The sequence below is a fragment of the Rattus norvegicus genome, chromosome 19, assembly GCF_036323735.1.
Source record: "Rattus norvegicus strain BN/NHsdMcwi chromosome 19, GRCr8, whole genome shotgun sequence".
Lineage (NCBI taxonomy): Eukaryota > Metazoa > Chordata > Mammalia > Rodentia > Muridae > Rattus > Rattus norvegicus.
In genome coordinates this window covers 55735755-55759538 of record NC_086037.1, presented here as the reverse complement: position 1 = coordinate 55759538, position 23784 = coordinate 55735755, and the positions used below count along the sequence as shown (strand labels likewise).

Below are 23784 nucleotides of genomic sequence, written 5' to 3'. Positions count from 1 at the left end.
GTAACAGTTTTCACTTTAACCAGGCGTGGGGTATGTGGCTGCCTCTGACTGTCTGCAGCAGCTCAGCATGATGGCCTCCTGCTCTAGCAGGGGTGGATAGTTTCTGCGACTGGATGACATTTGAAATTCTGGGAATTTTTCCAAGGTTTGTAGATGCTAGAGCCCTATAGGTGTGGGGTGGAGGTGGTTCAGGGAGGGGTTGATTGTAGTTTATTAGTAGTGTGCTTCAAGAAGAAACGAGAAAGAAATTAGATTCAGAGATCTCTCTCCCTTCTATCCTTCTTTCTTTCCTATCTCAAGGAAAGGTAGGTTAGACAGCCAGAGCTTCCCTGTAAAAAGCTCGGTAAATAAAGTTATTGCCCTCCTTTAAAACACATGCACACTAGTGTGCGCTCACACACACTCAGGCCCAACTCTAAGGTTACAACAGTATATATAGGCAGCCCTTTCCTTCTGCTTTAAAGTATCCTCCTGTTAGTGTCCACCTAGGTGGCAGGACCCTAGCTTTCCTCCTTTCTGAGTCAGAGAGTGGGATGTAACTAGGACCTCACTTTAATACTTCACAACGCTTGCTCTATGCTGACTGGTCCTGCTATTGGAGACTGTTAGCACATACTTCTCCTGTATCAAGTGGACATTCATTTCATGACAGTGTCATGGTAGAGGTCATTACCTCTCTTTTACAACTGAGGCTAAGGAAACTTTAAACAGAACTTGCCTACAGCCTCCTAAGTGGTTAGATGTCTAGTGGAGATTTGAACATACTAATATCTAACTTCAAGGCCCAAGAAATTTCTACTATGCTCTGCAGCCCTCTTAAAAAAATGACAGCAGGGAGCTGGAGAGATGGCTCAGTGGTTAAGAGCACTGACTGCTTGTTCTTCCAGAGGTCTGAGTTCAATTCCCAGAAAACACATGGTGGCTCACAACCATCTCTACAGGGATCTGTTCCCTTCTTCTGGCATGGTGGTCTACACCATGTGTATGAGATAGAGTACTTATACATAAAATAAAGTAATAAAAAACCCTGAAAGACAATTTCCCTTGTACCTCCAGAGTCTTCTTCAGAGTTGAGATGTTCTCACTGCAGACTTCCACATTATTCAGAGTCACCTGCAAGATGGTGGAAAAGGAATGTTACTTCCTGCTCACTGGGCTTGCTGACCACTCAAACGCTACTCGAATGTCTGACAGTTATGGTTCATGAGGCTCAGAGAAGTACAAGCGTGAGTTTCAGCCTGAGGAAAGCCCACAGCACTGTTATTGGGCAGGATGCTCAGATCTTGGCTCAGAATGGGAAGCCAGGCTCATGCTTTCTCCTGTTCCCAATACCAAAGCAGAAAACCATGTTGACTGCAGAGGTATCACACCCCAGGCTCCACATTACTTATAGACCAGGAACAATGCAGGCGAACAGGAACGTGGTAAGTCCTGGACATTAAGGTAGCAGGCCTCGGTAAGGACTGCAAACATACTGAACACTTGTGATGAGCAAGGCATTCTTCTGGATAGTGAGGGGGAACCAACCAACACTGCAGCAGAGCAGGCAACGCACACGCCCTGAGAGCAGGCACTACGCTTTAGTGCTAGCACGTGTGCTGAGCAGGAGCAAAACCCTGGACTGAGTTCCTAGCACCCAGCCCTGGCCCAGCCTCCGGCCTCTGATACTTATCATACAAAGTCAGGTAGTGATAACACTACGATAAAAAATAAAACAGGGATGGAAACAAATTCACAGTGGAAAGCTCACAACACTAGAGTAGGAATGAGCCCCTAGTGTGGACTAAGGGCTCCTTTTTTCATGACTCACATGTCTCTGAGACTGGTCATCAAAGCAGGAAGTGGACTGGAGAGACACCTCAGAGCTTACTACGTGATCAAGAGGACTAGAGTCTGTATGCCAGCACCAACAACGCCATAACTACAGCTCCAAGAGCTCCACATTGCTCTTCTGCACTCTAATGAAAGGCACACGTACCCTGCTGTACCATGTGCATTTAATCACACACACAAGCACACAATACACACGCATGCACGCACACACACACATGCACACCTCTTGGGGAAACAAAAAGCAGTAAAGGGATGTGTCTGAGTAGGTAGAGTGTTTACAGAGCATACGTATACCCCTGGGTTTTATTCCCAGCACTGCATAAATCAGATATGGAAGAGCTCACATAATTCTAGTACTCAGGAAGCAGAGGCATGAAAATCAGAAATTCAAAGTTGTCCTTGGTTATATAGTGAATTGAGGCCGACCTGGACCACATGAAATCATCTTTGATAACGGACAACTATCAACTATGACCATCTGAAGGATGCATCTTTGGTTTGAGGTACTCAGGAAGGCTCCCCGGTGAAGATGATGGTTGAACTGAATTTACAAAGCTAGAATGCTCACCTTCCACTCTCTGTAACTGATGGGACCACCTCACCACTTTATCAGCCTCTCCTTAGCTCCCTGTCATATTCCTTTTCTTCCCACCTGTGGTGCTCAGGATCAAATGCAGGCCATGCCACTAAGGTACATCCCAGGCTTCCCTTGCCCTCCTTAAGGCAGTTTCATATCATCAGTCCTGTTGACCTCAAACTCCCTTTATAGCCAAGGACCACTCACTGCCTCTACCTCCCAAGTACTAGAGGAATGCCTGACAAGAATTTTTTTTTAATTGTGCGTGTAAGCATGTATATGTCTGGTAGAGAGGCCGAGAGTCCAGGCATCAGAACCACTGGAACTGTAGTTATAGATGGTTGTAAGCCACCATCCATCCATGCTGGTGCTGGGAAGGGAACTTTCTTCCACAAGAACAGCATAATGTGCAGCCAGGAGAGATGGCCCAGCAGTTAAAAGAGTATTTGTCATTCTTGCAGAGGACCTATGTTTCTTTCTTAGCACTTACATGGTACCTTACAACTATCCATAATTCCAGTTATAGGGGACCTGACATCATCTTTTGATCTCAGTAGAAACCAGGCATGCCCATGTGCACATGTATGCATACAGGCAAAACTCATATATGTGGGGTCAGGAGAGATGGCCCAGCAGATAAAAGAATATTCATTATTCTTGTAATGGACCTAGGTTTAGTTCTTGGCACTCACAGGGTACCTTACATATACACAAAATAAATAAATCTTTAAAAAGTTAAAAACAAGATATCTTAATTAATAAACCACTTTTCCAGCACCATCATGGCAATTTTTTAAAAAGATTTATTTATTTAATGTATATGAAGATACTGTAGCTGTCTTCAGACACATCAGAAGAGGGCATTTGATTCCCACTATAGATGGTTGTGAGCCACCATGTGGTTGCTGGGGATTGAACTCAGGACCTCTGGAAGAGCAGTCAGCACTCTTAACCGCTGAGCTATCTCTCCAGCCCCATCATGGCAATTTTAAGAGGGTCTCCTATAGCCTATACTGGCCTCAAACTTGCAATGAAGCTGAAGCTGGCCTTGAACTCTGGACTCTGTCTCTACCTCCTGAAGTTACAGATGTGTGCCACCATGTCCAGTTTCTGGCAGTATGTTTTAGGGCAGTGATGCTATATAAGCCAGGCTATGGCCTGGGATATTGGTAATAGAGACTGTGGGTGGCAGGATTAACATATCTGGGAGAGTCTCACTGCCTCAACCTGGTTAGTAGGTGGCATGGCCCAGGAAGATGGCAGGCAGGAGTCACAACTAAGAACTTAGGGATTTTAGGGTAAATGGAGAGTCCCAGATCCACAAGGATTGAAGTACTTTTCTAGTTGACATATGCAGTCAGTACTGAGAAACCACACTGCTGACTGTGCCACTTAGACCACGCTGAATGGGGTTGCGTAAGGGAACTAAAGCCATAACACAAGCCTGCTAACATTGAATGTTTCCAGAAAAACAACTATACTGTTACAACATAAGTGATTCCCAGGCACTTTAGGGCACCAAGAAATAATTGTCATGAGAGGAAAAAGGGTTGGGTATTGATTTTTAGAGTTTCCTTTGGACTGACAATCTTTGTAAACATGGATTCGCTGGGTTTAGCTCCTGCTTATAGAAAATGGGATTATAGAGTTGGGGGATTCCTTTTGACAGCTAAATGAATCAAAGTGTCATACAAGTAGGCTCTGTGGGCTGGGGGCATGGCTCAGGCAGTAAAGGTCAGGCTCACAACTAAAATGCCAAAGAAGAATTTGTAGTGGGGGGGATGACATTCTAAGTGTTTGGAACCAGAAAAACTAGAAATCTGTCACCAAGCACTCAGTACCACCTTTGTTTTGGCTTTTTCATGTGGGTCTCCTTTTTTTTTTTTTGGTTCTTTTTTTCGGAGCTGGGGACCGAACCCAGGGCCTTGGGCTTACTAGGCAAGCGCTCTACCACTGAGCTAAATCCTCAACCCCCCTCATGTGGGTCTCCTAACAATGAAATTGTCAGCCTATCGATGGTGGTGCAGTCCCAGCACTTGGGAGGCATAGGTAGGTGGATCTCTAAGGCCAGCCTGGTCTACAGAGTAAGTTCCAGGACAGCTAGGGCTCCATAAAGAAAGCCTGTCTTGAAAAGAATCCAACAAAACAAAGCCAAACAATGAAACTGTGTAACTGGAAGATTCCCAGGGAACGATGAATGAGAGCCAAGGCACTCAGTGGCCAGCCTTGGGGATGGGAGAAGTCATGTGGTAGAAAAGAACTACAAAAGGCAGATGGATTAGGTTAAGAGGTTCGAAACAAAAGACCAACTAGGCTTATGGCCTGTGCCAGTAACCCAGCCGCTCAGAGGCTGAGGAAGGCAGGTGTACTTGCAAGACATGCCTGGGTTATGGAGCAACCAGGCAAGCCTAAGTAAGTTGGTGAGACTTTGGCTCAGATCAAGCATCGGGAGACATATTTTAGGAGCAGTGTGCTTGCCTGGCACATGTGAAGCCTTCTGTTCAATTTCTAGCACTGAAAAAACAAAAATGGGCTGGAGAGATGGCTCAGAGGTTAAGAGCACTGACTGCTCTTCCAGAGGTCCTGAGTTCAATTCCCAGCAACCACATGATGGCTCACAACCATCAGTTATAGGATCTGATGCTCTCTTCTGGTGTACCTGAAAATAGCTACAGTGTACTCATACACATAAAATAAATAAATGATTCTTAAAAAAAAACCAACCCAAACAAACAAACAAAAAAAAAATCAAGCAAGGGGTTGGGGATTTAGCTCAGAGGTAGAGCGCTTGCCTAGCAAGCACAAGGCCCTGGGTTCGGTCCCCAGCTCCGAGAAAAAAAAAAAAAAAATCAAGCAAACAAAAACCAAGTAAAACAAACAGATGCCTAGTCAAAGACATGGAGCGCTAATGTGATAGGTCCCAAGAGGCCTGAGTGTTTCTGAGTCCAGCATGGCAGAATGAATGAATGAATGAATGAATGAATGATGATGATGATGATAAATAATAATAATAAGTTCTGTGAAAAAAAGGAAATAGTGTGCAAGCAAAGCTAAAAGTGTAAGTTCGTCAGAGTGTGACAACGTTTGTTGGGCCTTTTTCGCAAAGTTTTTAAAAGGAAATACATTTGATAAGTAAATATCTTTTGGAGCTTCTCTTTTTAGTTAAAGTTATTACTTCTTTGTGTGTGTACTATGTGTGTGGATGGATGTGCCTTATTGAGGCAGGGTCTGGCTCTGTAGCCCTGGCTGTCCTGGAACTCTCTATGTAGACCAGGCCCTGAGCTTCCGGTGCTGATAGTAAAAACGGGCACCCCTATTTCTAGCCTTCCCTCCTCCCCACTTTTAAAAAGACAAGGTCTGATGTATACAGGGCTGACTTTGAACTTCCTAAATAGCCAGGATTGTCTTTCAACTCATTTTCCTGTCTCTGCCTCCCAAATGCTGGGTTACAGGTGTATACTACCAAGTTTGGGTTGCTCCTCTTTTTGGACAGCACCCGTGATATCATACAGCTAGCTTGGACAGATGGAACTCATACCAACAGCAGTGTTTTCTTCTTGTTTTTTGAGACAAAGTAACCTTGGTTGGCCTGGAACTTCTAGAGATCTGTTTGCCTCTGCTTCCTGAGTGTTGGGATTAAAGGTGTCAATCACTATACCTGTCTCAAGGGAAATTTTTTCTTTTTTTTCCCCCGGAGCTGGGGACCGAACCCAGGACCTTGCGCTTCCTAGGCAAGCGCTCTACCACTGAGCTAAATCCCCAACCCTGGGAAATTTTTTCAATGTCAACAAGAGGACAGGGAGCTAAAATAACCATGTTAGATGTGTCTGGTGACTAGTTAGTGTGATTTCCTTGTAATGGTTAAGGTTTCAGTAAAGTTAGAGCCAATGTCTCTGAGATCAAGAACCTAAATCTGAGAGTAGCTGAGCACCCTGAACTTCATGGACACACTTTTGTATTCGATCTATCGGCAGATTATTGACTGAGAGCTCAGCTTCAGTGTCCTTCACTTTAGGCCTCAGGCACTAAGCTCAAGTCTAGTGGATGTGAAGGAGAGAATACAAGTGACCAGGATAGCATTGTTCCTATTCACGTCAGTGAGCATGGGCAGAGAGACTGGATCGTAGCGTCAGCGTCTTTTCTGTGTCCTTTAGTGTCACAAACTCTCTGCCCCGTACGAACGCTTTCATCTTTTCAGGCCCCTCTTTCCTCTTACCACACAGTGGGGAGGCTCACTGGTTCATTACTCTCTTCTTTGACTCTGTGAGGCTAAATGTCCCCTACCCTCCTTGAGACAGTCTGGATAGGAGCCCAGGACAACCCTGAATTCATGATCCACCTTTCTCAGCTTCCCAAATGCTGAGATTACAGGCATGTTCCAAAGAGGAAGTTACTAGAAAAGCAGTTTTGTGAGGCAAAGGGCTCTCGATTGTCGGCCTTCCCTCAGAAAAGCCTGGCACCGCTGTTAGAGTTGGTTTGTGGGACGCATACACCATGGAGCCCCTTAATTGCTTGTAAAAGGAGCTTTGGAAAGAACACTGAGAAGTAAGGCACCTAGGTTTTCAGAAAAAAGAAGGGAAAAAAAAGTACATATTCTGCCTCTGGTTACTTAGAGCAGGTTTCTGGCAAGAAGTGGTTTCAGAACCTAGAGAAACTCTCCTTAAAGGTGTTTTCCTTTTCAATTAAGTTCTAGAGAAAAAGTCTTCACCCTGAGGCTTTTTATGATATGACTAAGGAGTTACAGTATAACCTTTCAAGGGGTCTGGAAATGTGGGTCAGTTGAGCCACCACTGCTGAAATGGGGCACTCCAAAGGCAAAGGCAGGAAGACGGAAGTTAAAGGTCATCCTTCATTATGTAGCAAGATCAAGACCAGCCTTGGCCACAAATCTATTTCAAATTTACAATAACCCTTAAGAAAGTCTGCCCCAGCCACCAGCCTCATGGCCACCTACCAGGAAGGACAGCTTGGCTTCATCAGTGCTCTCGATGCCTTTGGTGTCAAACTTGCCTTGCTGGAGGCTGCTGTGCATGATGTTCACGGCACTCGTCACCCCACGCTGGATGTCCTGTAAGGTGGTGGCTGGGAAGCCCATTCTTAGCTTATTACATAGAACATCCCTGTGGGGCAGAAAGGCATATGCAGTGTTCACCCTGGCCTACAGGACAGCAAGAACAGAGCACCCACTACCCCAACTACTCTTTGGGGGTGGAGACTACTGTGGGGGACATCAGGGGCCAGGACAGGACAGCAACCAGTACTTGCTCAAAGATACTAAGAGTATATAGAGGAGACCGGTCACTTCTTTTTATAAAATACAGGAAAAAAGAAAAAGACCAGCCATCATGTACTGAACAGCAAGGCTGGGGGAAGGGTAGGATGGACCTGTCTTCAGCAAATACACTGTCCATGGTGGCCCTGACAGTGTCACTGTGCTTCTAGCTACTGTTTATTTCTCCATCAGGCTTTCATTTATCACCAATGAACTGCAAAGAGGACAGAGTAAAGCTTAGTGAGATGCAGTCCCATGCAGGAGCTGAAACACTTTTGAGTCAAGTTAGTACTGAGTTCTCTATTTTACTTCTTAAGAGGTCTGGGACCATGACAAAAGGTCACAATATAATCTCTCCAGGCCCCAGTTCTACATTTACAGAACAGAAAGCATAGTTTCTATATCATTATTTAAATATTTATTTATTTTGTGAGGGCAGCAATGCTACAGCACGTTTGTGGAGGTGAGGGAACAACTTGCAGGAATTGGTTCACCTTCCACTCGGTGTGGGCTCTGGAGATTAAACTCAGATCATTAGATTTAGCAGCAAATATCTTTACCTGCTGAGCCATATCATCTGTCTCACATCAAAGTTTTTATACAATAAAAAATGGGGGTGGGGACAGGCATGGTGGCACACAACTTTAGTCCTAGCACTCAAGAGGCAAAGGTAGGCAGATCTCTTGAGTTTGAGGCTAGCCCAGTTTACAGAGCCACGTTCCAGGATAGCCAGGGCTACACTGAGAAACCCTGTCTCAAAAAAATGAAAGTATAAGGGGGAGGGCGGAGGGTGTTGGTATAGTGCTTGGCTTATAGAAACTATGAATGTCATTATAACCACTGCTCTTATCTAAACCACTTGCTTTTCTTTTGGGTCTGAGGGTAATGACACCTTCAACATACTTTAGTGAATTAGGTTAAGTATTAGAAATTAGGCACTTGGGCTGGAGAGATGGCTTAGTGGTTATGAGCACTGACTGTTCTTCCAGAGGTCATGAGTTCAATTCCCAGCAACCACATGGTGGCTCACAACCATCTGTAATAGGATCTGATGTCTTCTTCTGGTGTGAATGAAGACAGAGTACTCATCCACATTAAATAAATAAATAAATAAATAAATAAATAAATAAATAAATAAATAAATAAATGGAAATTAGGCACTTAAGATATTTGGCTGATAGTTTCCCTGAGCTTAGGATGTTATATTTGGAATAGAAACATATCTCTATTTTTTTTTTTCCTTTTTGAGACAGGGTTTTCCTGAGTCCTTGGCTTTTCTCGAACTCACTCTGTAGAGCAGGATGGTCTTGAACTCAGAGATCCACCTGCTTCTGCCTCCTTAGATTAAAGGCATGTGCCATCAGGCTCAGATAGCTTAATCTTGTTTAGAACCAAATATAACCAGTAAAAAAAAGGAAAGAAACAAATAAGACAAGGAATCAAATAAAACTAGAACTTTTATGCCCATAAAGCAGAAAGGGCGTCAACACTACCTGAAGTCAGCTTCCAGCTCTCTGGTTGCAAGGTTGATCATGGCACAGAGACAGTCGATGTTAGAGCTGGACAGAGCACGCCCAATGCACTTTTTAACAATGTAAAAGACATCATCCACCATGCTGGATGTCAACTGGCCCTTCTCATAGGTATCCAGAGCCACAGCCTATCAAAAGGCAAAGTCCTAAGTGAGTATCCAGATCTGATGTTCTAGATAATTCTGGTTATACTAGCCCTGTCTCTGAACCATTTCTTATATTTTGTCCATGCTGGTCACAGCTTGACAAAAAAAAAAAAAAAAAAAAAGATTACGACGTTAGAAAGCAGTATTTGGGGCCTTTCCTTTGGCAATATCCATTACCTGGGATGTTAGACATAGGAGAGGCCCTACCCCATATATCTGCAGGGAGGTGGGGAACAAGTAGGCGCCATAAGAGCTAAGCTGTTCTTTTGTAATCTTTAGGAAAGACCCAGCTAGGAATGTGAAGAGCATGACAACTTCAGAGATGTCTTCTTACTAGATCCAAAAGTACTTTCAAAGCAGGACCAAGAAATATGTCAGGTCCCAGCCATTTCCTTCAGCCTGGCTTCTTGGACAGGAAGCCCCACTTGCAGAGACGTATCCTAATGTCCTACCTTATTGACAGTCTCTCTCATGAAGTACTCCTCCATGGTAATATAGAAGCCAACTAGCTCCTGCATGGTACAGCTCAATAGGCAGTTATTGAGGAGTTTGTCCAGGCACTTCTGGTGCTCTAGGGGACAGCCAAGAAAGGAATATTCACTTTTTCCCCAAGACGGAAAGAGCAAGGCTTTTCATTTTTCAAGTTCCTCTCTAGTCTTTTTCCCAAGCAGGTGCATATTTTCCATGATTAAAATCAGTATAGATAGCATTTTTCAACATCTTTTTCTGTAGCTTAATTTTTTTCATTTATTTATTTATGTGAGTACACCGTCACTCTCTTCGGATGCATCAGATCCCATTACAGATGGTTGTGAGCCACCATGTGGTTGCTGGGATGTGAACTCAGGACCTCTGGAAGCATAGTCAGTGCTCTTAACCACTGAGCAATCTCTCCAGCCCCAGCTTAATTATTTTTAAAGACTTTTTGATTGCTTGATTATTTATTTATTTATTTATTTATTTATTTATTTATTTATGTGTGTGTTTATGTGTAGGCTAATGAATCACTGCAGAGACCAGAAGAGAGCATCTCTGGGGCTATTTTACAAGTGGTTGTGAGCTGCCCAACAAGCCTTAGGAACCAAACTCTGGACCTGTGGGAGATCTGCAAGCACTCTTACCCACTGAACTACCTCTCTCGCCCCTTAGTCATCTCTAGCCTGGGAAACTAGAATGAAACCAGGGCCTTGAACAGAATAGATGACTCTTCTGCCTTAGCCTCCCAAGTCCTGCAATTACAGACCACTGTACCCAGCACCACTGCACATTTTATTAATTATTAGATAATTCGTATTATTTTAATTTTACTTGTTTATGTTTTGAGATCGTATCTTACTACATTTTGAACCATTTTGACAGAGATCTATCTGCCTCTGCCTACAGAGCACTGGGATTAGAGGTGTGGGCCACCACCTACAGTCCTAACTCCAGTTTTAGACACCAGGGTTTTTTCTTTCTTTCATTCCTTTTTTTCTTCTGTTTTGGTTTCTTGAGAAAGTTTTTCTGTGAATTCCTGGCTACCCTTAGAACTTGCTGTAGATCAGGTAGGTCTTGAACTCAGGGATCTGCCTATTTCTGCCTCCTGAGTGCTAGGATCAAAGGCATGCACTACCTCAGCTAACACATGGGTTATTTCTAAATTTTTCTTTCATAACTGGAAATAGTAATTGAAGAAAATACTGAACATTTAAAAAATAGATTTACATTTATGTATGTCTGGGTGTTTTGCCTGCATGTAAATGTACGATTGTCTGGTACTTATGGAGGCCAGAAGAGGGAACCTCTTCCCTAGTACTGGAGTTGCAGACGGTTGAGAGCAGTTACATGGGTACCAAGAACAAAACCCAAGTCCAGGATTCTTAACTGTTGACCCACTTCTCCCATAGTGAACAATTTTGTACAAATAATTTAATGCCTTTTCATTAGTTTCTCCAAGATGACATAGAAGTCTAAAGATGCACATTTCCAGGGTAAAGACCAAAATTTACTAGTCATAAAGCCCTTCATCCTCTATGTCATCACTGCCTAGCTGCTCAATAGGAGTATCTGTGACGGTACAAGTTTTAAAATATTATACATATTATTCTGTGTGTGTTAATAATGTGTGGAAGCGTGGGCCATACATGCATATATATGTTCTGGTGGAGGTCAGAGGACAACTGCTAGAAAGAAAGCTCTTTCTTTCTATCACAGGTTCTAGGGATTGAACTCAGGTCATAAAGCTTGTAGGGGAAGCACTGTCATGGTCTGAGCCATCTAGCCAAAGACATGTTTTAATTACGCTGTCCAGAAAGGAAGTCAAATCCATGGCATGGCTGGGGAAATGACTTAGTAGGTAAAGTGCTTCCTGTACAATCACAGGACCAGAATTCAGATTCCCCAGCAGTCGTGTTAAAAAGTCAGAGGAAAGTGTCAGGCAAGATGGCACATACATTCAATTCCAGCACTCAGAGGCAGAGGTAGGGAGATCTCTGTAAATTCCAGCTGACCTGGTCTATAAAGTTCCAGGCCAGTCAGGGTTACACAGTGAGACCCTATTTCAAACCAAAACCAAAACCGAATCCGAGGAGTGTGGCAGCCTGCTTGTAATCCTATTCTGGGAGAGGGAAATAGGGAATCCTGAGAGCAAACCAGCGAGGCTATATAAGTCTCACTGAAGAAGATACTCAGTATTAACTTTAGGCCTTCACACACATGTGAACATATATACATGTAAAGAAGTCATGGCAGATCTCTCCCCCATTAATGAAGTCTGGCTCTCTAACCTAGGCTGAGGTGATAGTCCAGGGTACACTCAAGCTTGCAGTGGTATGTCTATCTCAGACAAGTGCTGAGGGCTGAACTAATCCAAGGCTTTCTCTAAGGCCCTGATAATGGAGAAGGAACATAGCTCCTTCTCTAAAACCAGGAATACGCTTGGTGGAGCCAGTAATAGCCTGGAATCAGGGCCTTGGGAGATAGTCCTTGAGGCCCTGATGTAGGAAACTAGGAATATGCTTGGCAGAGCTGGTGATGGCTTGGGGCCTACGCCTTGGGGAAGCTATGAATGGCTTTGGGTCCTGAGAACCCAACTCTTACTGCAAGGCCACTGTGTACTCAGTCTGTAATGTTCTGCAAATGACCTGCGTTACCCTAGTGCATTATTGTTTGATTAGCTTCCTGTCGACTCTGTCCTGTCATATGATAGTTTCTGTTGACCTGGTCCCATTTCTCCCTGAGAATCGCACATAAGATGCTGTATTTAATCAGCCTGCCTGGCCTAAGACTCACTCAGGCAAGGTCTCCTAGCCCACCTGTTCTATCTTTTTATCTCTGATCCCCTGGATCTTCCTTCTTAGGACTCTGTCACGAAAGAATGGCTTGCTAGTCCAGGTCTGTCAAATACTGGCATTATCAGAGTGTGCCACCATGCCTAACTTCATGGCAACTCTTAAGACTTCAAATACGGCTAAGGATCAAGGAATTAAATTTTAAAATTTTAACTTTAGTTAAATTTATTTATTTTTTAAAAGATTTATTTATTTATCTATTTATTTATTATATAAGTACCCTGTGGCTGTCTTCAGAACCAGAAGAGGGCATCAGATCCCATTACAGATGGTTGTGAGCCACCATGTGGTTGCTGAAATTTGAACTCAGGACCTCTGGAAGAGCAATCAGCACTTTTAACCACTAAGCCATCTCTTCAGCCCTGTTGGTTTATTTTTTAAGACAGTTTTCCCTGTATAGTCCTGGCTGGCCTGGAACTCACTATGTAGACCAGGTTGGACTTGAACTCAGAGATCCACCTCTGCTTCCAGTGCTGGAATTAAAGGTATACAGTACCATGCCCAACTTGATTTTAATTAAATCTTAATTTCAGGGGGCTGGAGAGATGGCTCAGTGGTTAAGAACACTGACACCTCTTCCAGAGGTCCTGAGTTCAATTCCCAGCAACCACATGGTGGCTCACAACCATCTGTTTTTTTTTTTTTTTTTTTTTTTTCGGAGCTGGGGACCGAACCCAGGGCCTTGCGCGTGCTAGGCAAGCGCTCTACCGCTGAGCTAAATCCCCAACACCCCATCTGTAATGAGATCTAATTCCCTCTTCTGGTGTGTCTGAAGACAGCCACAGTGTATTTATATAATAAATAAATCTTTAAAAAAGTAAACAAATGTTGGGGATTTAGCTCAGCGGTAGAGCGCTTGCCTAGCAAGCACAAGGCCCTGGGTTCGGTCCCCAGCTCTGGAAAAAAAAAAAAAAAAGGTAAACAAATAAATAAATTCCTTCTCCTGTACTTGAAGGCAGATCACTCATGTACATAAAATACATGAATAAATAAATCTTAAAAACCCACTAGGTAGATTTTAACTTCAACAGTCGCTCACATGTGGCTGGTAGTTATTATGCTATACAACAGGGGGTCTGAACAGAGGTAGACTTTCAAGCATATGTGGCCATGTCCGACGATTTATTTATTTATTTTTTTTGAAAACAGCGTTTTTCTGTGTAGCCCTGGTTGTCCTGGAACTTACTATGTAGACATGCCTGGCTTTGTACTCACAGAGATCTGTCTGACTTTGCCTCCCCAGTGCTGGGAATAAAGGCATGCACCACCATCATCCAGGTGGTTTTTTTTTTTTTTTTTTTTTTTGTTATTCACTTTTTTTAAAGATTTATTTATTTATTTTATGTACAGTATTCTGTCTGCATATGTGATTGAAGGCCAGAAGAGGCCACCAGATCTCATTACAGATGGTTGTGAGCCACCATGTGGTTACTGGGAATTGAACTCATGACCTCTGGAAGAGCAGTCAGTGCTCTTAACCACTGAGCCATCTCTCCAGCTCTATTCACCTTTTTTTTATTAGCCACTTCATATCTTCATTTTGTGCAGTAAGTACTCTTAGCCAGTGAGCCATCTCTGACACTGCTAAGTACCTAACTCCAAATAAGTATGTAATTCCCTTTAAACTGATTAAGTAAATCTCCTCCTGTGTTTTATTGACCTAAGCCACAAAGAATGTCAGATACTCCATGAGTCTCCACGTTACATAACTCAGTGTGGGAACTAGATGTGTAATTCTATTTTCTGTTTGTATTATGTACTTTTTACTGAGGTGTGACCTGTAGTCCACAGAATTCACTACTGTATCCAATGATCTTTAGCAACTTACTCTATTTGTGCAACAATGGCTACTACCCAGTTCCAGAGCGTCTGTCACTTAAAAGTTCACCAGTATAAGCAGATCTTTTGTATTATCTAAATCTTTACATGGACACACTTCCCAAGTCTAGCTATAAACCAGAGCATAGAGAAAGGTGTAAGAAATCAAAGGCCATCAAATTTCCTTGCCTTTATATAAAGTGTTTAGAAGTTTTAAAATTCCAGTCTAATTCTAAAGTGTGGCACACTGAACAATCCCACTGAAAGCTTGTCAAGAGAGGCTTCCTTAGGAAGAACTCTGACTTGACAAGTCAGGGCCAACTGCTTATCAAATATGAGAAGTATGTTTTACCTTGCTTTACTTCTTCTGAAGCCATGGAGTCCCCCACCTCAAAATCTGCACTGATCCTCTTCCTAAGGAAGCGTAAGTACAATTCACTTCGAGCATTCATCAGGGTAACCTCAGTCAAGACGGGGTCCAGCTCCCTGAGACACAGAGCACAGGAATAAGAACATTGTGTCCCTGTAACGGCAAGGCTACAGAGTGAACAGACTCCCTCCTCCTAACCCAGGTACGTAAGCTCTGTCAGATGATGGCTGCGCTGCCTTGTTTGTTACAAAGACTATCAGTCACATTTTCCTTTTTCTTTCTTCCCTTCCTTCCCTCTCCCTCCCCATCATCCTCTCTCTTTCTTTTTTAGTAGGGTCTCTCCATGTAGCTCTGGCTGTCCTAGAACTCACTGTGCAGACCATCCACCTGCTTCTGCCTCCCAAGTGCTGGGATTAAATGTGTGCCACTACACTCAGCTTCACCCACAGTTTTCACTTGCCAGGGCTCAACCATGTACCTCCAATGGGAAAATTACCTATGCTTCTGTGGAGAAAATATACTTCTCTAATCTCAAATTGAGCCATGAGATTTAGGACACACCATTATACTATGTCCTATCTATCTACCTCAGTGAGCAGCCAAAACAGTCCTGAGAACAAATGGGAAGACTTAAACTTGCGGACTTCACAACTTACTGCAGGGCGGGAGACTGCTCCCTGCCTAAGAGTGCTTGCTGCACAAAGTAAAGGCCCGAGTTGGAATTCCTAGCACCCATGTTAAAAAAAAGGCTGGGTGACGGTGGTACATGCCTTTAATCATCAGCCCTCGTAGGACCAGCCTTGTTCCAGGACAGTCAAGGTTAAACCTGTCTCAAAAAACCAAAACCAGGGGCTGGGGATTTAGCTCAGTGGTAGAGCGCTTACCTAGGAAGCGCAAGGCCCTGGGGTTCGGTCCCCAGCTCCGAAAAAAAGAACCAAAAAAAAAAAAAAACCAACCAAACAAACAAACAAAAAAAAAAACCAAAACCAAACCAAACCACCATCCACCCAAACCTTCAGGCATGGCCACTTGTGCTGTGATTCCAGCGTCACGGTCACGAGGGAGTGGTGGTGGCAGACAGAGTGGGTCCTGGGAGTGTCACAAGGGAGTGGTGGTGGTAGAGAGGCTGGGTCCTGGGAGCTTACTGGCCAACCAGCCTACCTCAACAGCAAGCTTCAAGACTATGGTCTCAGGTGAACAAGGTGGAGAGTACAAGAGGAGGAGAATAACAGAACAAGATACTCAAAGTCCTCCTCTGCCTGGGGACTCGCACAAATACACATGCACAGACACAGCCTGCACTTGCACACACCAAGCTATACTAGTACAGACTAGTGTAAAGATACAGGTATAAGTGGAATAGAACAGAGTCCAAGGCGGTCAGCTGATTTTTTTTCAGACAAGGTTTACTATGTAGCCATGGCTATTCTAAACTAGCTCTGTAGACCAGAATAGCCTGGAACTTAGAAATCTGCCTGCCTCTGCTTCCTGAGTGCTTGGATTAAGGGCTTGTACCATTGCCAACCAGCTCTTCCCATCTCCAGACAGGGTTTCTCTGTGTAACAGAGCCTAGCTGTTCTGGACTTGATTTGTAGATTAGGCTGGCCTGGCCTTGAACTCAGGGATCTGCCTGCCTCTGCTTCCCAAGTGCTGGGATTTAAGGTGTGTAGCCAGCTCTTTAAAAGACAGGGTCTCTTTATATAGCCTTGGCTGTCCTAGACTTCACTCCAGATACCAGGCTGGTCTTAAACTCATAGAGGTCCTGCTGCACAAATGATTTTTTTTTTTAAAAGGATTTATTTATTTTATTTGAGTACACTGTAGCCGTCTTCAGACACACCAGAAGAGGGCATCAGATCCCATTACAGATGGTCGTGAGCCACCATGTGGTTGCTGGGATTTGAACTCAGGACCCCTGGAAAAGCAGCCAGTGCTCTTAACCTCTGAGCCATCTCTCCAGCCCCCAGCACAAATGATTTTTAATGGGACTACTAAGACAACTGAATGGGGGAATGAATGATCCATTCAAAGAACTGTGCTAGAAGCACTAATATCCACATGAACAAGAATGAAGTTGAACCTCATTTCACATTATAAATACAAGCTCTCTTTACTCACTGAAGGGAACTGGCCAAAACATGTATTTGGTCATAAAGTCTCCACAGTTATTGATACACAACCTGAGATTAACTCTATAATGCTCCCCTCATATTATGTCATTTCAGGATCTCTCCAGAATTTAGGACATACTTCCCTTACCCTATCTGGAACACTCTTTCTTATACTCCAACTCACTCAAGTCTCAGGCCTATCGCCATTTATCCTGAGGAAGAATCCTGAACCTTGCCCATATTTGATTATATTTCATTACATGTTTTCTTGTACCCTATAAATTATATACACCTAATTGAGACACCATGTATTCAGAGCTAAACTGCGTGGATTCTATTTCTGCCTCTGCCATTTTCTAGCTTTTTTTTTTTCTTTGGTTCTTTTTTTCGGAGCTGGGGACCAAACCCAGGGCCTTGTGCTTCCTAGGTAAGCGCTCTACATTTTCTAGCTTTATTAGCTTGATCAAATGCTTTAGCGTTTCTAGGCTTTAGTTTGTTCTTTGTAGTTATAGATTAGTGATTTACAACTGATTTTGCTCTCCCAGGGTTCCAAGGTACTATAGTGGATAGACAGGGATACTGATATTCATTTCATAGAACACAGGACAGTTCCTGGGGTGGGGACAGCTATCTAGCCAAAATGCCAGTAGTGTATAGGTTAACATACCTTGAAGTGGTTTAATATTTGTTAAGTGCTTATAACAAAGCTTAGCATATAATAAATGTTATATATGTGCCAACTATCAAAACTAACCTAGTGAGTTTTTCTGACAACTTAACACAAGCTAGGGTCTGCTGGGAAGAAGAAACCTCAAATGAGAAAATCCTTTCATAAGACTGGCCTATAGGAAAGTCTATGAGGAATTTCCTTTTTATTTTTTTTTTAAGCTTTATTTATTTATTGTATGCCAGCATGCTGTCACTGTCTTCAGACACACCAGAAGAGGGCATCAGATCCCATTACAGATGGTTGTGAGCCACCATGTGGTTGCTGGGAATTGAACTCGGGACCTCCGGAAGAGCGATCAGTGCTCTTAACCACTGAGCCGTCTCTCCAGCCCCCCATGCTCCCTTTAAAAATAACTTTTTTTTTCTTTTCTGGTACATTCTATGTACATAGTAAAGATTTTTGTTTCTAAATAAAAATGTTTAAAAGTTTCTTTCATTTTTATTTTACATGGATGGTGCTGTGTCCACATATATGTCTACCCAACAAGATTATACACTACCAGCAGAGGCCAGAGGCATTGCAACCCCTGGAAGTAGAGTTATGATGTTGCATGAGTTGCCATATGGAAGAATAGCTACTGCTCTTCACTGATGAACCATCTCTCCAGACCAGTATTTTATGAAAACAAAATTAGCTATGTGTATGTCTATATGTGAGTATGTGCACATACACAAGAGCCCACAGATTTCAAAGGTTGGATCTCTTAGAGCTGGAATTAAAGGTGATTTGTGAACCACCTAATCTGGATGCTGAGAACCAAACTTGGATCCACTGGAAAAGCAGTAGATGCTCTTAACCACTGGGCCATCTCCTAGCCCCTAATCTTGTTTTTGAAATAGGGTCTCGTGTACTGCATGCTATCCTTTAATTCACTAAGTAGCTGGTTATGACCTTGAACATCTCATCCTCCTGCTTTTACCTTCTGGGGTACCGTTACTATAGGCATGAACCTTCATGTCTGTTTTTTTTTTTGTTCTTTTTTTTTTTTTGTTCATTTTTTTTTGGAGCTGGGGACCGAACCCAGGGCCTTGCGCTTCCTAGGCAAGCGCTCTACCACTGAGCTAAATCCCCAACCCCTTCATGTCTGTTTTTATGGGTACTGTGCTTTGTGTGTGTTGGGAAGAATTCTTACCAGGTGAGATATCCTCGGCCAGTGATCTAGTATTGCCTATTGACTAGAGCTTTTTATACACTGTCTTCTACAGGAGAAATTGATAGCTGGAAATTGGTGGCTCATGACTATAATCTCAGTACTTGGAAGACTGAGACAGGTGGATTGTTAGAGTCTGAGACTAGTCTGGGCTACAGAGTGGTCAACAACTTACCTGTACTATATTTTAAAAATAAAATTACTCCATGCATAGTGGAACAGGACTTTAATCCCAGCACTTGAGAGGCAAAGGCAGGAGAATCTCTGTAAGTTCCAGGTTAGACGGATATACATAGGGAGTTCCCAGGAAAGAACATAAAAAGACCTTGTCCCAAAATCAAACCACCAACAGAAAAAAAAAAAAACCAAAAAACAAAAACCAAAAAAAAAACCCAAACAAACAAAAAAAAACCCCAAACCAAAAATCCCCTACATTTTTTTTTTTTTTTTTGTTCTTTTTTTCGGAGCTGGGGACCGAACCCAGGGCCTTGCTCTTCCTAGGCAAGCATTCTACCACTGAGCTAAATCCCCAACCCCAATCCCCTACATTTTAACAAAGTCTTTTTTTTTTTTTTTTTTCCGGACCGAACCCAGGGCCTTGCGCTTGCTAGGCAAGCGCTCTACCGCTGAGCTAAATCCCCAACCCCAACAAAGTAGTCTTTAAACTAGTAACTAGTAACTGAAATTCTTACAGGCTGAAGGATTATTATTACCTTGGTTCAATTTTTTCTGTTGCAGAATTTCTCATCAAGTTACTCTGGACAAGCCGGAACTGAAAAACAGCAGAGAAATCAGAACAGTCTCCCGCCTCGCCCTGGCCACTCTAGCCTACAATGATAAGCCGCAAGCTGCTAACCAGGCAGGCTTATTTTTCTTTCAGACAAAGAGTGGGTTTTGGCTTAGGGATTGTTGCTCTCATTTCTGTTATTACATTTATTTGTTTGTATTTTAGGTATGGACGTTTTGCCTGGTATATGGATGTGCACCATGAGTCGCAGGTAGTAGTTAGCTAGCATAGGAGTGCTTGGAATCAAACTCAGGTCTTCTAGAAGAGAAGCAAATTCTCTTAACTGCTAAGCCACCTCTCCAATCACTGCTATTACATTTAAAAGACTAGTAGGGCTGGTGAGATAACTGAGTGGCTAAGAGCACTTGCTGCTCTTGCAGAGGTCAGTAATTTGGTTCTCAGAACCCATGTGGTAGCAAACAACCATCTGTTCCTCTAACTCCAAGGGACCCCCAGTGCCCTTCTCTGGCCTCCAAGCACATGCTGCACGTACACAGGCAAGCCATTCTCACACAGAGAATAAGAATAGTAAGTCTTAAACAACAGTAATGCTAATGCCATTCTCACGGACTGCTGTCTGGCCTCACAGTCTGGGGTACTGCCAATAGACAGTGACTATGTAACTCAGGCTGGCCTGGATCTCCTAACGTAGTCCAGGCTGACTTCAGATTACTGGCCATCCTGTTGCTTCATCCTCCCCATGGCTGGGGTTATAGTTATGTGCCACCCAGCTGGCCATTCCTATTTCTGTGTGCTACTGTTATTTCCTGAGCCTATGGGGATGGAAAAATAGTTCTGAAAAAGAGAGCCATAAGAACTACAGTGAAATTAAAAACAAATTATTATTATTATTATTTTTTTTTTTTTTCGGAGCTGGGGACCGAACCCAGGGCCTTGTGCTTCCTAGGCAAGTGCTCTACCACTGAGCTAAATCCCCAACCCCTAAAAACAAATTATTAATACTTGATACTCAGTAGCATTCTAGGAGAGAAAAATCCTTTGTGCATCACCAGAGAGCACTGTTGAACTTCAGTGAGAGATGATTTGGTCTTCTGTTTCTGTTGTGTTAAGGTACTAAGTAATAGACAAAGGGAGGGCCACTACACCTCCAGCATCTGCCCTTCTCCTCTAGGCAGACCGTCCATCCGTCCATCCGTCCGTCCACCCATCTATCCATCCATCCATCCATCCAACCATCCATCCATCCATCCGTCCACCCACCCACCTTCATGTCTTCTCATGTATTCTACTGAGTGCCCTGATTCTAGCTGCTTTCAAGCTGCAGGTAGTCCCCTGCTCACCTGCTGGTGGTAGTCCCTTTGCTTGATGAACTTGTTTACCACCTTCTCTACCTGCGTGTCACATTCTACTTGAAGATATTTGATCAGGGTAAAGAGTCGCCCTGGCCCATAGTAAGTCTCCACTATGGGTTGGTGGGTTTCCACAATTCGGGCAATCCCTAGAAGGAAGTGAGAGTTGGACTTCACATGTTTTTTCCATAAAATAAATTCCTTTCCCTCATCAAAGATTAACCTAGGCCTAACAGAATCCCTTCCAGGGACTGAGTTCACTATCTGAAATGGACAGTTCTAGTTAATGCTAGATGTTGTCATGAAGCTTTGTTAACTCTCAACAGTGATGGCATTAGTGAAAGGCACAGTGAAGCTGTTTTCTCTAGCGGGATCATTAAAATAGATACCTTCTCTGTAACGGATTTTAGATTAAATTTATTTATTTTTTTTAGGATCTCGAGGGCTATGGAGCTTCAAAATACTGGAGAGACTCCAATCTTGCTAATCAGATACTAATCTGGAAATTGATTACCTAATGAATCAACACATAGAAACTACAGGATTGGATCAAGCACACCTGAGATGTCAGAGGAAAATGTCTCTGGTCTCCCTAGAGCAGAGAAAGAGGCTCACCTTCAAAGAGGAGAGTGAGAGTGTCCGCAAAGATGACTGCAGCTCTTCGATCACTCATGTCTGATCCCAGCACCAAGAGCAGATTCTCTTCAGCCTTACTGGCCACCTGAGGGCAGAGAGAACGTACAGGTAGTTTTCAGACCAACAGCTCCCCATTGCTTTTCTTGCATGTTTCCCTTGGCAGCTGGAGGTTGGAGGCAGCACCAAGGAACTGCTCTTGTGGGTGCTCAAGTAGGACAAGGAACCTGAGTATGTGATGCCTTCTTTTTCTTTTTTGAGACAGGGTCTCACTATGTAACTCACTGGTGGTGTGGAACTTGCTTGCTATGTAGATTAGGCTTGCCTCCAACATACAGAGAGCCACCTGTCTCTGCCTATTCAGTCCCAAGATTAAAGCTATGTGCTACCATGACCACCGTGACAGCTCATCTATTCAGGGGAATAAAAAACCTTTTAATCTCTTTGAAAATACAGACTACCTTTAGGTAAAAGGAGAAAGCACATCTATTTTCACTAATGATCTTAAAGTGTAACTTGATACATTTACAGTGCTTTCTTGAGGGTGCTGGAGAGAAGGCTCAGTGGATGAGAGAACTGGCTGTTCTCCCAAAGGACTTCCATTCAATTCCCAGCACCTACAACCATCTGTTAACTATAGTTACAGGCTCTCTTTTGGCTTCCACAGGCACCAGGCATGCAGGCGGTGCATAGCTATTCATACAGGCAAAACTCCTATATACATAAAATACAAATTAGAAATTTAATTAATTTTTAAAATGAAAAATGTACCGTACAACATTTTTATTTACTTATTTATTTATTTAAATGTATAAGTGCTCTGTCTGCATGCACACCTGCATGCCAGAAGAGGGCATTAAAGATGGTCATGAGCCACCATGTGGTTGCTGGGAATTGAACTCAGGACTTTTGCACGAGGAGCCAGCGCTCTTAACTACTGAGCCATCTCACCAGCCCCATTTTATTTTGTTTTATTTTTTGAGCCCCAGTCCCTCTATCTACTAGTCCAGGCCTTTTCGGTAAGAAGACACTTGTCTTTTTTTGAGACAAGACCTCATGTGGCCCAGGCTGGCCTCGAACTTTACCCTTAGCTGCTTCTCTTGTCTCTACCTCCCAAATTGGTCTATTCAAGACCAGGCCCAGTTTCTGTTGATCCAAATCTGAAGGCTGGAAGACAAAGCCTTTAATTCAGATCTTGAGGTGGGAAGACACACCTTCAATGTGGGCCACACTGTCTGCGGGAAGTCTACATAAGAACATATGAAGGAAGCTTTTGCCCTTTGCCTACTTAACCCTTACCTTGCTAGCATGGCCATTCCTTCCCTAGCTCTGACACCTTCTTCTTTAGCATTCCAGCATATACAGATCAGCTGAGACACCCAGCCTCATGGACTGAACAACCATTAGATGTTTGAACTTGCCGATCACAGCTGGTCATTGCTGGATTAGCTGGACCGCAGTCTGTAAGTTATTCCAATAAATCCTCCTATGACTCTAGAGAATCCTGACTGATACACTGCCCTTACCTGTTTGCACAGGTATTCCGAGAACTTGCTCAGTCCATCCTCATGTAAACCCAGCAGTGGGAAGATCTTGAAGAATCGCTCCACCTGGGGCAAATCCCCTTCTTTGGTAGCAGCAGCAAACTTCTCTGCTACTATGGCTTTAAGACGTTGCTCAGCTTCCTGCAGTAATTTCAGGTTGGCATCAATCATGCTTCCTGCTCCATGGAGATAAAACAAAAATCAATTTAAAGAATGGTGCCATGTCAGATCCATGCCACTTTGTGTACCGCTATTAACTTAGCAAATATGTTTAAATACCTACTATGTATAAGATACTTAGCTAGGAATGTGGATGGACAGAAAGATGAATTTATCATGACTATACTCCTGCGAAAAGTTACAATCAGGTAAAAAGAGTTGTGTCTGTGTTCTACTATACATAATACAATTCAATTTATGGTAAAAGTCGTAAGAAAGGTGCCTAAAAGTCAAATTTCTGTGTGAAATTATTAAACAGACTTCCCAGAGAAGCTGGATGCGACGCTGGTAGCTGAGTAGGAAGAACGCGCTCCAGGAGAGAGCGCATAAGAAACAAAGGGAGAGGCGCTCTGCCTCCCCAGCCCAGAATTACAAGCAACATGGTGAAGTATACGTAACCCAAGAGGCAGAGATTAGAAGATA

At 43.3% G+C, this 23784-nt stretch overlaps 2 protein-coding genes across 5 annotated transcripts in view; one reads left to right on the top strand and one right to left on the bottom strand.

Annotated features, from left to right (window-relative positions):
• Nucleotides 1–15793, top strand: part of Fcsk (fucose kinase) — a 40128-nt gene extending 24335 nt beyond the window's left edge. The window contains exon 25 of the mRNA XM_039097766.2: nt 24–15793. The gene's annotated coding sequence lies outside the window, so the exon portion shown is untranslated. The remainder of the gene's footprint in view (nt 1–23) is intronic.
• The window catches only part of Cog4 (component of oligomeric golgi complex 4), a 34049-nt gene that overhangs the window by 4364 nt on the left and 5901 nt on the right, over nt 1–23784 (bottom strand). For 3 of the 4 annotated variants that reach the window (NM_001108449.1, XM_063278137.1, XM_039097859.2), the window contains 9 exons: nt 23125–23318; nt 21581–21686; nt 20957–21114; nt 19582–19640; nt 14860–14993; nt 9813–9931; nt 9176–9342; nt 7365–7530; nt 1051–1113 (listed from right to left, as the gene is read on the bottom strand). In NM_001108449.1, coding sequence (NP_001101919.1) covers nt 1051–1113; nt 7365–7530; nt 9176–9342; nt 9813–9931; nt 14860–14993; nt 19582–19640; nt 20957–21114; nt 21581–21686; nt 23125–23318 — 1166 coding nt within the window. Of the gene's footprint in view, nt 1–1050; nt 1114–7364; nt 7531–9175; nt 9343–9812; nt 9932–14859; nt 14994–19581; nt 19641–20956; nt 21115–21580; nt 21687–23124; nt 23319–23784 lie in introns of those variants that run through there. The other variant, XM_063278138.1, reaches the window with a different exon arrangement.